At 43.6% G+C, this 12,870-nt stretch overlaps 2 protein-coding genes across 3 annotated transcripts; both read right to left on the minus strand.

Moving 5' to 3' along the window:
* Nucleotides 1–13: 13 nt before the first annotated feature.
* On the minus strand, nucleotides 14–5,073 carry asns (asparagine synthetase). Its single transcript, XM_062486613.1, has 12 exons — nucleotides 4,949–5,073; nucleotides 4,286–4,541; nucleotides 3,804–4,041; nucleotides 3,317–3,502; nucleotides 2,621–2,722; nucleotides 2,394–2,521; nucleotides 2,175–2,301; nucleotides 1,587–1,693; nucleotides 1,400–1,500; nucleotides 1,077–1,158; nucleotides 760–915; nucleotides 14–677 (listed from the first exon to the last, which is right to left on the minus strand). The coding sequence occupies exons 2-12, from the start codon at nucleotides 4,532–4,534 to the stop codon at nucleotides 468–470; spliced, it is 1,686 nt and encodes a 561-aa protein (XP_062342597.1). The 5' UTR covers nucleotides 4,535–4,541; nucleotides 4,949–5,073; the 3' UTR covers nucleotides 14–467.
* Nucleotides 5,074–5,601: 528 nt separating this feature from the next.
* On the minus strand, nucleotides 5,602–12,782 carry LOC134040624 (asparagine synthetase [glutamine-hydrolyzing]-like). Of its 2 annotated transcripts, none has more exons than XM_062486610.1 (12): nucleotides 12,656–12,782; nucleotides 9,568–9,823; nucleotides 9,091–9,328; nucleotides 8,611–8,796; nucleotides 8,182–8,283; nucleotides 7,955–8,082; nucleotides 7,736–7,862; nucleotides 7,175–7,281; nucleotides 6,988–7,088; nucleotides 6,625–6,706; nucleotides 6,320–6,475; nucleotides 5,602–6,237 (listed from the first exon to the last, which is right to left on the minus strand). In XM_062486610.1, exons 2-12 carry the CDS (start codon nucleotides 9,814–9,816, stop codon nucleotides 6,028–6,030), a joined length of 1,686 nt encoding a protein of 561 aa, XP_062342594.1. In that variant the 5' UTR covers nucleotides 9,817–9,823; nucleotides 12,656–12,782; the 3' UTR covers nucleotides 5,602–6,027. The 2 variants fall into 2 exon arrangements, with proteins under 2 accessions (XP_062342594.1, XP_062342595.1); XM_062486611.1 differs by lacking the exon at nucleotides 12,656–12,782 and adding an exon at nucleotides 12,436–12,450.
* Between the last annotated feature and the right edge of the window lie 88 nt (nucleotides 12,783–12,870).

Below are 12,870 nucleotides of genomic sequence, written 5' to 3' on the forward strand. Positions count from 1 at the left end.
GATCATTACGTGATAGTGTCATCACAGATTATTTTATTAGGTTCAAACTGAATTGATTGAATTTGGTACAGATGATTCAATTCAAAAATGTAGCTAGCATGTTTCTATTTGTGTTCTTGTGCAACCCATTCTATAAGCATTGATTCAATCTGTATCAATGTACACACACACAGCACAAATGTTTCACTCTGTTTAATAGAGCATTAATTGGTTAGCAACAGGCACCATGACTAAGATGAGTGCAGCAAGCGAACATAAGAGGAAAAAAAGGCTGTTGTAGTCAGAAGGCCATCAACAATGTCCAGGTCTCCCATTCCTTACATGACCCCACACAGAACAGGAGGAGTTGCTCTTGATAAAAACTAAACTAATGAGTTACAACACACTGCGGCAGTCTTGCATCGGTGAAAGAGGGGATTGTAACTGGCGGGATGGACAGCTGACATTCAGGTAGAGGCACGGTTGGGTCACTGGTCCTTCTCTGACGTGTAGAAGGACAGGGTTCTGGCCGAGGGGTCAGTGGCGTCGATCCAGCGGGGCATCCAGTAGTGGGACAGCCAGTCGGAACGACCTGGGAAGTGCTTCTCAAAGATCTGCCTGTAATGGTAGGCCTCTTTGGTCTTCGGGGTGAGGTGAGAAAATGTCTTGTGTGCCTTCTCAAGCTGGGAGTCGTTAACCTTGTTATACAGAGAAAACATGTAGTAAGAAGCTTGTAAAGAACAGCATGTTTTTGATGTATGTGTTATCAAGAATGTATACCTCAGACTCCAGGTGTTCTTGCAGGCTGGTGTACCAAGACTTCTTCACGGATGTCATGCCGTCACTGAAGGCTTCCTTGCGTCTCCACAGGATGTCCTCTGGAATCAGGTTCAGTCCTTTGAACGAGTCCCTTAGAAGGTGCTTCTCCACACCATCCTGGTCCAGCAGAATGTACAATACAGTCAATCAACACTGGTATCAAGGTATCAACAACATGCTACCTTCCATCTTGCTAGTGTCTTGTACCATTTCTTTATACAAAAACATGGATAAAGTAAGTATTGGTGAAAAAGTAGGGCGTGGATGAAGACACTTACCTTGGGAATCCTCATTTCTTCAGGTAGGGAGAGGTAGTAAGCAGTAAACCTGTGGTCCAGGAATGGCACTCTGAGCTCCAGACTGGAAACAGAGAGGAAAGGGAGAGAAAGAGGAGATACTTGATTAATGTACAGAATCTGGATGCTCGATATGCACCTGTCTCCACCATACATGACCATTGGACAGTCTCTCGCTCACTCTAAATACAAAATCCCCGATTTCCGGACACTCCCGGAACTTCTGGGAGACTTGGGATGTCTGGGATAGGGATCAAACCGATGGCTTTATGGGTGGATGGACACCTAAGCTAACATAACCTTACCCGTGTGCAGCAGTGGTGCGGTCAGCCCGTAGTGCGTCAAACAAGTAGAGCTCTTCCAACAGACGGACACTGTCCTCCGCTGCTGCCTTGGGGTTAGGTGCCTGGAATGAAAACCACTATGAGCATATTGACCTACTGCCTCCTGCAGACCGGTGGATAACAGAATACACTGTTACAAGCTGCGTGCCTTATGAAAGTAGATGTATCCTTGTGTAAGCTCATCTGATCCTTCACCAGAGAAGATGACCACGCTGTCTGTCTTCTCCCGGATGTACTTTGACACCAGGAACATGCCTATAGAGACAGGATAGAAAAATAAGGTGGGGGTTGGGGGAGGTAGAGGGGTCAATAATATGTCCTTCCTGTTTTGTGTTCCTGGTTTTCTTGCGTAGTGTTTTAATGCCACCTAGAGGACAATACACACATGTACTATTCCATAATAAGTCAAATAAGATAGTTGGTTTGTCTGTTGTACCATTACAACAAACATTAAAGGCTAGCCCTCATACAATAGCTTATCCAATAACTCTGGAAGGTTGTTTCAGTTGAATGGCTTTTAGTTCCCATCAGATTCAACCAAACTGTAGGAAAAAGAATGTAGCCAGCAAGTACATTGTCAATAAAAATTTGGTGGCTCATTTACCTCTTCAGAGTTTTCCCCAAACAAACTTAATTCACCCAAAGCACAGGACAACATATGAGATGTAGGACTACTTAGTGCAAAAAGCCCTCGTCTGCTCTGTTTCCATGACAACGGGACACCGAGTTCTCTCACCAACTGAGGCTCGTACGGTGGTGATGTCATAGGTCTCCAGGTGGAGAATGACTTTGTCCACAGCTTGAAGGCCCTCCTCTGCAGTGAAGTTCACCTCATGATGCTCACTGCCAATATGAGCCGCCACCTATTGGGCCAATCCCCCCAAACAAAAGCTGTTTTCTGAAGGTAGGACAGGTGGAACCTTTTCATAACCGAGGTTTGATGAAGGGGTTTTACCTTGCGAGCAGCCAGGATATCTGGACTATCCTCAGCCCCAATGGCAAATGTCTGGATGGGGTATTTTAACTTCTCCTCTTTGGACAGTTTTACAAGTGTTGCTGCAACCAGGCTGGAATCTAGGCCACCTGATAAAAGATTATTTGCACCATATGTTCAAGTTGGAACATATTTTATGTCAACAGCTGAATGAATGCCTACCGAAAAGTCTGGAAGGGCCACTGTACCGGACAGAAGACATCCAATTCTCCTATGAGCCATTAGGCGTTTCCGCACAGCATTCTCAAACAAAGTCCGAATGTTGCTCTTCACAGTGTCCTTGTCAAAACCTGCAGAAGGAACAACAGGACCAAAGCATTATACAAAGGGCCTGTTTGTACCAAACATGGCAGAATCCAACAAAAAAATTACTCAAAGATTGACATTGTGTGTATTGTAGCAAACCAGGGGAAACCAGCCAATCCGGCACAGAGGGCGGGTCCATGGGCTTAGATTGGGGGAGGTGATAGAGGGAGTCTATCTGCCTGTTGAAGTGCTGCAGCGACTTGGCACATGGCACTGGTCACACCTGCAGCCCATCAGGTGATCAGGGGAAGGCATTAAGGGAGCCAGCCCAAGGCCGCATGAGAGGAAAGTGAGGAACAAAGGACCAGGGAGGCAACCCTGCAGGAGTGTTGTCCAGGAAGGAGATCGGCTGGACAAAGGACTGACCTCTCTCTGCTCTAAACCCCCCACAGGACAACACCGCATGAAGGCTGACAGACCCCGGACTTGAAGAATCCTGAGTTACAGTTTGTCCCACTACCCTTCTCCTGACATCAGTTATTAAAGGACACTTTATGTTACAGCTAATTGTCTCTGAGTCTCCTATTTCATTGTGAATCTGGCTTTCAAGTCCCCTGGGTTGCTACAGTATGCAGTACCTGAAGAAAGACTCTCCACACTGTCATAGATGGCATGTTTGGGTTCATCAGAGCAGCAGTGGAAGCGGGTCATCTGAAGGGAATCCACCTTCCCAGAGGGCTTCAGGTTGAACTCCTCGAAGTGGCCCGGGAGGAAAGGAGTAATCTTAGCAGGACTGGACATGGAGTGTGTGATCTGGGTCAGGCCTGTGGAATGTACACATGAACAGAAAAGTTGATTATTTTTGGGGGGGACTTGCAAAACATTGATCAGACCACAGCTACAGAAATATACAGCACTGCCTCCTCTTTATAGACAAGTTACCAAGCTTGAGTTCTGGAAAAGGCAAGTCAGTCACACTTAAGTCACTAAAAACCTAAACCTCTTGAGTTAAAACCCTGTGAGTTATGAGCAAAAGCTGAACTTGGGGTGTTTAATTACTCTTTAAAATTCAAGTTACAGTTGTTAAAATACTGGTGCAAAACTGCAGATTACAACACCAGTTACCTTTGGCCTCGGAGCAGACTGCCAGAAACCCGTTGTCCGTCAGAAGTCTGAACAACGGACGCACACCATACGTGTCCCTCCCCAGATAAACCTTCCTGTTGGCGGTGTCTAGCAGGACAAAGGCAAACACTCCGTCCAGGAGGGAAGCCATCTTCTGGATGCCAAACCTGTCATAGAGGTGGAGCAGGACCTCACCGTCCACGTTAGTCTGGCAGTCAAATTCAAACTGCTTCTTCAGCTAAGAGTTGGAAAGGTGGAAGCAAAACAACATAACCTTGTGAAAAAGCAGAATAATTTAATAATGATAATTAGTACCAAATAAGGTAGGCTATGTAGAAAAGCACCATATAATATTTTAATAACATGTACACTATAAGAACAAATGCAATCTAACAAACTTCCATTCTTGCCCTCAACTCATTAAAACAAGCAGAGTACCTTGATCAACTTCCAGACAATAGATAACTTAATGGCTTCCCTACCGTATGGTGGTTGTAGATCTCCCCATTGTAGCACAGCCACAAGAACGGAAACTTCTTGATGCGGAGCGGCTGCATTCCGTAGAGTGGGTCCACAATTGCCAAGCGATGAAACCCAAAGCAGCAGTTTGTGTGGCCGTTAACATTCTCAAAACGAAAAGCATCAGGACCTCTATGGGCGATCTTCATGGCATTGGTGCACTGAACTGACAGACACTCATCGCTGCCAAACAAAGCCCATATTCCACACATTTTGAGTCTGGAATAAGAAATAGACGTTATTGGGTGGGGTTGCAATGAACTAAAATAACTTTAATTGCTTGTGTAATATTATCGATTTTGCATCAGATAATTGCATCAGAAAATCTGATGCAATTGTCCCCTATTAAGAAAGCCTAACTATTATTTCGGTAGCCTACTCATCACAGACTCCCGTGTGATTTCATTCATTACTGGACAATAATAAACATTTGGTGGGTTATTTCCTGTAAATAAGTCTAGGGTTATTTCATGAGTCAATATCATGTGGCTGAAATACTTCATTGAATGCTCGCCCATGCCGGTGGATTGCAACCTATGATTGCTGATACTAGCTCCATTATCTACGTACAACTTGCCCTAATACAAATATTTTGTAACAAAAAGAGAAAAACGGCAATCCCCTACCTTGCGCGTGGACTAATCCCTTCAGTGATGGACTGATATAACGCTGTTTGATTTTAACAATGTATCACAAGGATTGACTGATGCTACAAGAATTACCCTCCACTCAAACACGTTTTCAGTTCCGTGATCAGCTGAAGTGATGCAACGAATCGGATCACAGCTCTTTAGAGAGGCGTGGTTTTGGTCCGTGTACTTTGCGGCCAATGGATTTGTACTTTGCGGCCAATGGATTTTCGTTTTGAAATTAGAAATCAAAATCGGGAAAAGATCTGTTTCCCGACTACCATTTAGAAATAGGAAAACGGAAAATGGGTAGTTTTCCGTTTTTTGTTTCGATAATAGAAAACGGAAAACAAAAAAACAACCCGTTATCTGATTTTCTTTGATGTGCTTAAACATGGAAATCGGGAATTAAAATTGTGTGTGGAAATCTCCTTTCTCAATTTTGCATAGATTTTAGTGTTGTGACCCGGAAGTTGCTCCCACGAGCTTGACAGTCACATATTCAGGATGTCAGCACAGGGCGCGATGCCATTTGTATGGAAGCAAATCAGTGACATGTTTTGAATTTTAAAAGGCATTGAATACTTTGAATAATTTAAACAACACCGAATTCACATATTTCAATGAAAAAAAAAAATCTGACCCAAAAATTCAAGACTCGGAAATTCATTTTATTTTTTATGGAAGTGCTGATCAAACCACAGCTTTGTAGCACTACATAAATATGTAGTACTTGTTACATGTTTATAAACCAAGCCTGCAGCCAGAATAAAAGACTAATAAAAATAATCACGTGGGATAGTTAAGAGATTGAAAGGCAGTTCGTCAGCATCCTGTTGGTCCAAGTCTGTGATCTAGGCAGGCTTGACACCAAGTCTGTTGCACTCCAGTCAGAAGGCTACAACAATGTCCATGTCTCCCAACACTTACATGAACCCACACAGAACAGGAGGAGTTGCTCTTGATAAAAACTAAACTAATGAGTTACAACACACTGCGGCAGTCTTGCATCGGTGAAAGAGGGGATTGTAACTGGCGGGATGGACAGCTGACATTCAGGTAGAGGCACGGTTGGGTCACTGGTCCTTCTCTGACGTGTAGAAGGACAGGGTTCTGGCCGAGGGGTCAGTGGCGTCGATCCAGCGGGGCATCCAGTAGTGGGACAGCCAGTCGGATCGACCTGGGAAGTGCTTCTCAAAGATCTGCCTGTAATGGTAGGCCTCTTTGGTCTTCGGGGTGAGGTGAGAAAATGTTTTGTGTGCCTTCTCAAGCTGGGAGTCGTTAACCTTGTTATACAGAGAAAACATGTAGTAAGAAGCTTGTAAAGAACAGCATGTTTTTGATGTATGTGTTATCAAGAATGTATACCTCAGACTCCAGGTGTTCTTGCAGGCTGGTGTACCAAGACTTCTTCACGGATGTCATGCCGTCACTGAAGGCTTCCTTGCGTCTCCACAGGATGTCCTCTGGAATCAGGTTCAGTCCTTTGAACGAGTCCCTTAGAAGGTGCTTCTCCACACCATCCTGGCCCAGCAGAATGTACAATACAGTCAATCAACACTTCAACAACATGCTACCTTCCATCTTGCTAGTGTCTTGTACCATTTCTTCACCCCAAAACATGGATAAAGTAAGTATTGGTGAAAAAGTAGAGCGTGGATGAGGACACTAACCTTGGGAATCCTCATTTCTTCAGGTAGGGAGAGGTAGTAAGCAGTAAACCTGTGGTCCAGGAATGGCACTCTGAGCTCCAGACTGGAAACAGAGAGGAAAGGGAGAGAAAGAGGAGATACTTGATTAATGTACAGAATCTGGATGCGCGATATGCACCTGTCTCCAATACATGACCATTGGACAGTCTCTCGCTCGCTCTAAATACAAAATCCCAGATTTCCGGACACTCCCGGAACTTCTGGGAGACTTGGGATGTCTGGGATAGGGAATTAATTGGTGGTCAAATAAATAATGAATGGGAGGATAGGGATCAAACCGATGGCTTTATGGGTGGATGGACACCTAAGCTAACATAACCTTACCCGTGTGCAGCAGTGGTGCGGTCAGCCCGTAGTGCGTCAAACAAGTAGAGCTCTTCCAACAGACGGACACTGTCCTCCGCTGCTGCCTTGGGGTTGGGTGCCTGGAATGAAAACCACTATGAGCATATTGACCTACTGCCTCCTACAGACCGGTGGATAACAGAATACACTGTTACAAGCTGCGTGCCTTATGAAAGTAGATGTATCCTTGTGTTAGCTCATCTGATCCTTCACCAGAGAAGATGACCACGCTGTCTGTCTTCTCTTGGATATACTTGGATACCAGATACATGCCTACAGAGACAGGATCAGAAAGAGAAGGTGGGGGTGGGAAGGGTCAATAATGTGTCCCGCCTGCTTCTTGTTTGTGTTGGTTGTCTTACATAGGAATGTACGCCACCTTGTATGGAAAGCCCTTTTAACATTTAATCAGTAGGTCTAAACTAGTAGCGATTCAGATTTCACTAGTGGAAATTACATTTTCATATCCCCCCTTCACCAAAAAGCTAGTTGGTTTGTCTGTTCAGGAGCATTATTATCAAACATTAAAGACAATCCCTTTTCCAATAGTTTATCCAAGGAAGGAAAGGAAAAGGAATGTAGCCTGCCTGAACTCAATAAGCTGAGGTCAGCAAGCACATTTAAATAAACTGTAGGTTAATGATGTTCCAAATCAGATTTAGTCCCAAACAAATTTAAGCCTTCGTCTGCTCTGTTTCCATGACAACGGAACACCGAGTTCTCTCACCAACTGAGGCTCGTACGGTGGTGATGTCATAGGTCTCCAGGTGGAGAATGACTTCGTCCACAGCTTGAAGGCCCTCCTCTGCAGTGAAGTTCACCTCATGATGCTCACTGCCAATATGAGCCGCCACCTATTGGGCCAATCCCCCCAAACAAAAGCTGTTTTCTGAAGGTAGGACAGGTGGAACCTTTTCATAACCGAGGTTTGATGAAGGGGTTTTACCTTGCGAGCAGCCAGGATATCTGGACTATCCTCAGCCCCAATGGCAAATGTCTGGATGGGGTATTTTAACTTCTCCTCTTTGGACAGTTTTACAAGTGTTGCTGCAACCAGGCTGGAATCTAGGCCACCTGATAAAAGATTATTTGCACCGTATGTTCAAATTGGAACATATTTTATGTCAACAGCTGAATGATTGGCTACCGAAAAGTCTGGAAGGGCCACTGTACCGGACAGAAGACATCCAATTCTCCTATGAGCCATTAGGCGTTTCCGCACAGCATTCTCAAACAAAGTCCGAATGTTGCTCTTCACAGTGTCCTTGTCAAAACCTGCAGAAGGAACAACAGGACCAAAGTCAAGTCAGTTTTATTTATAAAGCACATTTAAAAACAGCCAATGCCGACCAAAGTGCTGTACAAAATCATCAAATAGGGAAAAACAACAATAAATAAGAACAACAGACAAACAACACAATTACAGTAAGCACGAGTGACCCTAAACTGACTCGAAAGCCAAAGAATAAAAATTGGTTTTAAGACGAGACTTAAATGTCTCAGTTTATTCCACCAAAGCATCATACAAAAGGCCTGTTTGTACCAAACATGGCAGAATAGAACAGAAATAACTCAAAGATTTACATTGTGTAAATGCAGTACCTGAAGAAAGACTCTCCACACTGTCATAGATGGCATGTTTGGGTTCATCAGAGCAGCAGTGGAAGCGGGTCATCTGAAGGGAATCCACCTTCCCAGAGGGCTTCAGGTTGAACTCCTCGAAGTGGCCCGGGAGGAAAGGAGTGATCTTAGCAGGACTGGACATGGAGTGTGTGATCTGGGTCAGGCCTGTGGAATGTACACAGAAAATGTGATTATTAGGGGGGGGGGGGGGGGGGGAATATTCAAAACATTGATCAAGTCACAGCTCAGAAATATAAAGCACTGCTTCCTCCCTACAGAAGCTGCCAAGCTTGAGTTCTGGAAAAAGGCAAGTCAGACACAGTAGTAACTAAACACTAAAACTTCTGGTTGAGTTAAAACCCAATTTTCATCTGAAAGCAGTTACTGAAAATATGAGGGTCAGCTAAAAGTGGAGTGTAAATGTAACAGTGCAAAACTGCAGATTCCAAAACCAGTTACCTTTGGCCTCGGAGCAGACTGCCAGAAACCCGTTGTCCGTCAGAAGTCTGAACAACGGACGCACACCATACGTGTCCCTCCCCAGATAAACCTTCCTGTTGGCGGTGTCTAGCAGGACAAAGGCAAACACTCCGTCCAGGAGGGAAGCCATCTTCTGGATGCCAAACCTGTCATAGAGGTGGAGCAGGACCTCACCGTCCACGTTAGTCTGGCAGTCAAATTCAAACTGCTTCTTCAGCTAAGAGTTGGAAAGGTGGAAGCAAAACAACATAACCTTGTGAAAAAGCAGAATAATTTAATAATGATAATTAGTACCAAATAAGGTATGTAGAAAAGCTCCATATAATATTTTAATAACATGTACACTATAAGAACAAATGCAATCTAACAAACTTCCATTCTTGCCCTCAACTCATTAAAACAAGCAGAGTACCTTGATCAACTTCCAGACAATAGATAACTTAATGGCTTCCCTACCGTATGGTGGTTGTAGATCTCCCCATTGTAGCACAGCCACAAGAACGGAAACTTCTTGATGCGGAGCGGCTGCATTCCGTAGAGTGGGTCCACAATTGCCAAGCGATGAAACCCAAAGCAGCAGTTTGTGTGGCCGTTAACATTCTCAAAACGAAAAGCATCAGGACCTCTATGGGAAATCTTCATGGCATTGATGCACTGAACTGACAGACACTCATCGCTGCCAAATAATGCCCATATTCCACACATTTTGAGTCTGGAAATAGATGAAGTGGTTTTGAGATTAGATACAGGTAGCCTATGTAACTGGAGGGGGCTGCAATAGAGCTCCGGACGTCACGTGACTTTACTGTTTACGTCGCCATTTTGGCAGGAAAGTAGTGGCAAAAATAAACCTCGCCAGCAGGCATTTCAACCTGTCCGAGTTCACTGCGCACTTTAATTCAAAAGACATAGGCAACTATAAAGCAAAACTTGATCGATTAAACATTAGTGATCCATATAATGCTCCCGGAGTTATTTTTACGACCTTTACGAGTGAAACGGAAGGCTTCCATGACGTTATGTATCCAGATATTTACAACTCTCTATCAACTTTCATTCGTCCTACTCTGGAGAGTCTTTGAAAGCCTACAAAAGCCTGGAGGGATATAAATGGACGCAATCAGCGGGATTAGTGATGAATATTCAGCTTTTTAGTCTACCGGCTACACATTTCAATGTGTAACGTTAGCTAATGCAGTCAGTTTTATAACTTCTATAGCTAGCTAGTGTTAGCTAGTCTGTAACGTTCGTCAACGGTTAGCTACTAACTTTGGCTAACGTTCATTATATCAGTGCACTTTTCATCACAAAAATGCCATAACATTTATTACAGATAAGTCATTCCAAGAGACTGAATGATCTTCAGTTGAAGCCATGGGTGGTTGTCAGGAATTATGGGGTTCTTCTCTCTGGATCTTATGAATCCTATAAAATGCTCTCCCTTTATCTTTTCCCCGATGGCTCTCCACTTTACTGCCAAAATGGCGATGACCGGTGCATTAGTGATGGGTCGTTCGCGAACGATCCGGCTCTAAGAGCCGGCTCTTGAAGGTGAACGTCGGAGCTGGCTCGCATATCTGAAGAGCCGACTCTATTTTTAATAGATTAATACAGCCTATAAAAACTAAATGATCATGAAATAATGAATTTTAATTGTATTTAAAATAATTGACTAATTCAAAGAACAACAAAAAAATACTTGTAGGCTTAAAGGCGGCAGGGGCGATTTTAGGCACGGGCGGACCGGGCAGCCGCCCGGGGCGGCATTTTTTCATGTCACGTGGGGGGCGCACGAGCATAAAATAAATAAATAAAAATCTCTGCGCCGCGAAGCGGTTTTCTCTTTTCTATCATTTCACTGTGTGGGGAATTGGCAAATTGGCGCCCCCTTCAGGCAGCTGCAGGCACCCCTGCTTGCTGAGAAGGTGCCGTGCACAGAAGCTGTGTGAAAAAAAGGGAGGGACAGACAGCTCACCTGACTGGGTCTCCCAAATGGAACGGACAATTCATAATATTATAAATATAGGCCTAAAGTTCCTGCTTTGTGTGAAATGGCGAATTTAAAAAAAAATGGGTATAGGCTAACTTTTACGTTTGTTAGCCTTTTTGCTATGATGCTTGCTATGCAACAACAATATTTCGGTTTTAACTCAACAAACACGAGATAACATTTCACCATAATAGTGTGCTTTGCAACAAAACTGTTACAAGTTCAGTTATTATTTATTTTCATTATTTAGGTTAGGCCCTGTAATTAGCCAACGGAATTTTCAAATCTGTAGGTAGTTTCAAAGACGAACATTTGCTATTTGCTACAACTATATTTTGTGACAAAGTATAGTTTAACGTCATAACTAAAAGTGTTCCTCCCTAAAAGTTATATTAATATAGCATGTAATAACAGACATTTAGCGTGTAAGGGCATGTTTATGTAACCCTCCTATTATGTTTGGTGTCAATTTGACCCCAGGCTGTTTTAGCTGTATAGAACATAATCGGTGTTACCACAACAGCCTTTTGATTTCAATAGGGGGGGGGGGGGGGGGGGGGGGGGTAATTCAATGTAGAACCGCCACTGAAAGGCGCACACGATCATCCTCACATTCTGTTCCTGTTAATCCTGCATGAGGGAGGGCCGAGCCAACTCACACAGTCAGAGAGTAGTCAAAACTCGGAGAGCCATGACAAATCAATGCATTTTTTAAGATATGTGGTTACGGTCGAGTATGATTTCATTTCATAATTTAATTCAAATTGTTTTCACACCTATCATAGTCAAATTCATAGTTAAAACATGTATTTTTTAAAGAGCCGTTCGGGAGCCAAAAGAGCCGGCTCTTTTTAGTGAGCTCAGCCATACGAGCCGGCTCACGAAAAAGAGCCGGAATGCCCATCACTACGGTGCATGCTGCGATTGCGTGACGTCAACTCCCGGAGCTCTATTTAACCCTCGTGCTGCCTTCGGGTCACATGACCCAAAGGTTCACAACGAACCATCGTTGTGTTTACCCAATTTCACCCAATACAAAAACAAATAAAAATAATTTTCTTTTAACCATTGCAATGTGGGGGGTCTGAGACAGCCCGACAGTTAAAAGAAAATGCTTCACTTTGTTTTTGTATGAGGTAAATTTGTCGCAATACGACAGTGGGTCACAATGACTGATGGGTCAGAATGACCCGAAGATAACACAAGGGTTAAGTAACATCATAACTTTAATTGCTTGTCATGTTTAAAATCATGGCCTTTATTGGCCAACAAGAAAATCTGATACGACCGTGTCATTTTAACTAGGCCTATTATTAAAATATCCAGTAGCTTACTTATCTCAGACATTATGAAACTTCTCATTCACTACTTTCGTTATTCCAAGAGAGCCACGTGTCGAATAGTATTAAATGTGTAACGAACATGTGGCCGAGGCACTTCTTGGCACGCAAGGAAATGCTAGCGGATTGGATACTAGTCCTACAGTCCTAATCTACGTAGATTCGTATTAAAATTTACCATATTTTAACAGATTAAAAAACTGTCAAACCATACCTTGCGCGTGGACAGATCCCGTCAGAAATATACTGATGTAATAATATGCCTCGCCTACCAAAGGTTTCCGATACAGCAACCGGTAAAGTAACGAATCGGATCACAGCTCTAATATAAAGGCGTGTTTTAACACCGTCAGTCATACCCAATGATAGCAGCCTCTTGCATCAGCAACCAACAGACAGATAAAGAGCAACATTTGACTGACGCTGCGA

Source organism: Osmerus eperlanus, chromosome 20 (genome assembly GCF_963692335.1).
Source record: "Osmerus eperlanus chromosome 20, fOsmEpe2.1, whole genome shotgun sequence".
Taxonomy (NCBI): Eukaryota; Metazoa; Chordata; class Actinopteri; order Osmeriformes; family Osmeridae; genus Osmerus; species Osmerus eperlanus.

Excerpts from the sequence above, each read along its gene's own strand:
- LOC134040624 (XM_062486610.1), bottom strand. The coding sequence starts at position 9,816 with ATGTGTGGAATATGGGCATTATTTGGCAGCGATGAGTGTCTGTCAGTT. Across the intron at positions 8,284-8,610 it reads TGTGGAGAGTCTTTCTTCAG|GTTTTGACAAGGACACTGTG; the intron begins GTACTGCATTTA and ends TTCCTTCTGCAG. Across the intron at positions 6,238-6,319 it reads AAGAACACCTGGAGTCTGAG|GTTAACGACTCCCAGCTTGA; the intron begins GTATACATTCTT and ends CTGTATAACAAG.
- asns (XM_062486613.1), bottom strand. The coding sequence starts at position 4,534 with ATGTGTGGAATATGGGCTTTGTTTGGCAGCGATGAGTGTCTGTCAGTT. Across the intron at positions 4,042-4,285 it reads AGATCTACAACCACCATACG|CTGAAGAAGCAGTTTGAATT; the intron begins GTAGGGAAGCCA and ends TCCAACTCTTAG. Across the intron at positions 678-759 it reads AAGAACACCTGGAGTCTGAG|GTTAACGACTCCCAGCTTGA; the intron begins GTATACATTCTT and ends CTGTATAACAAG.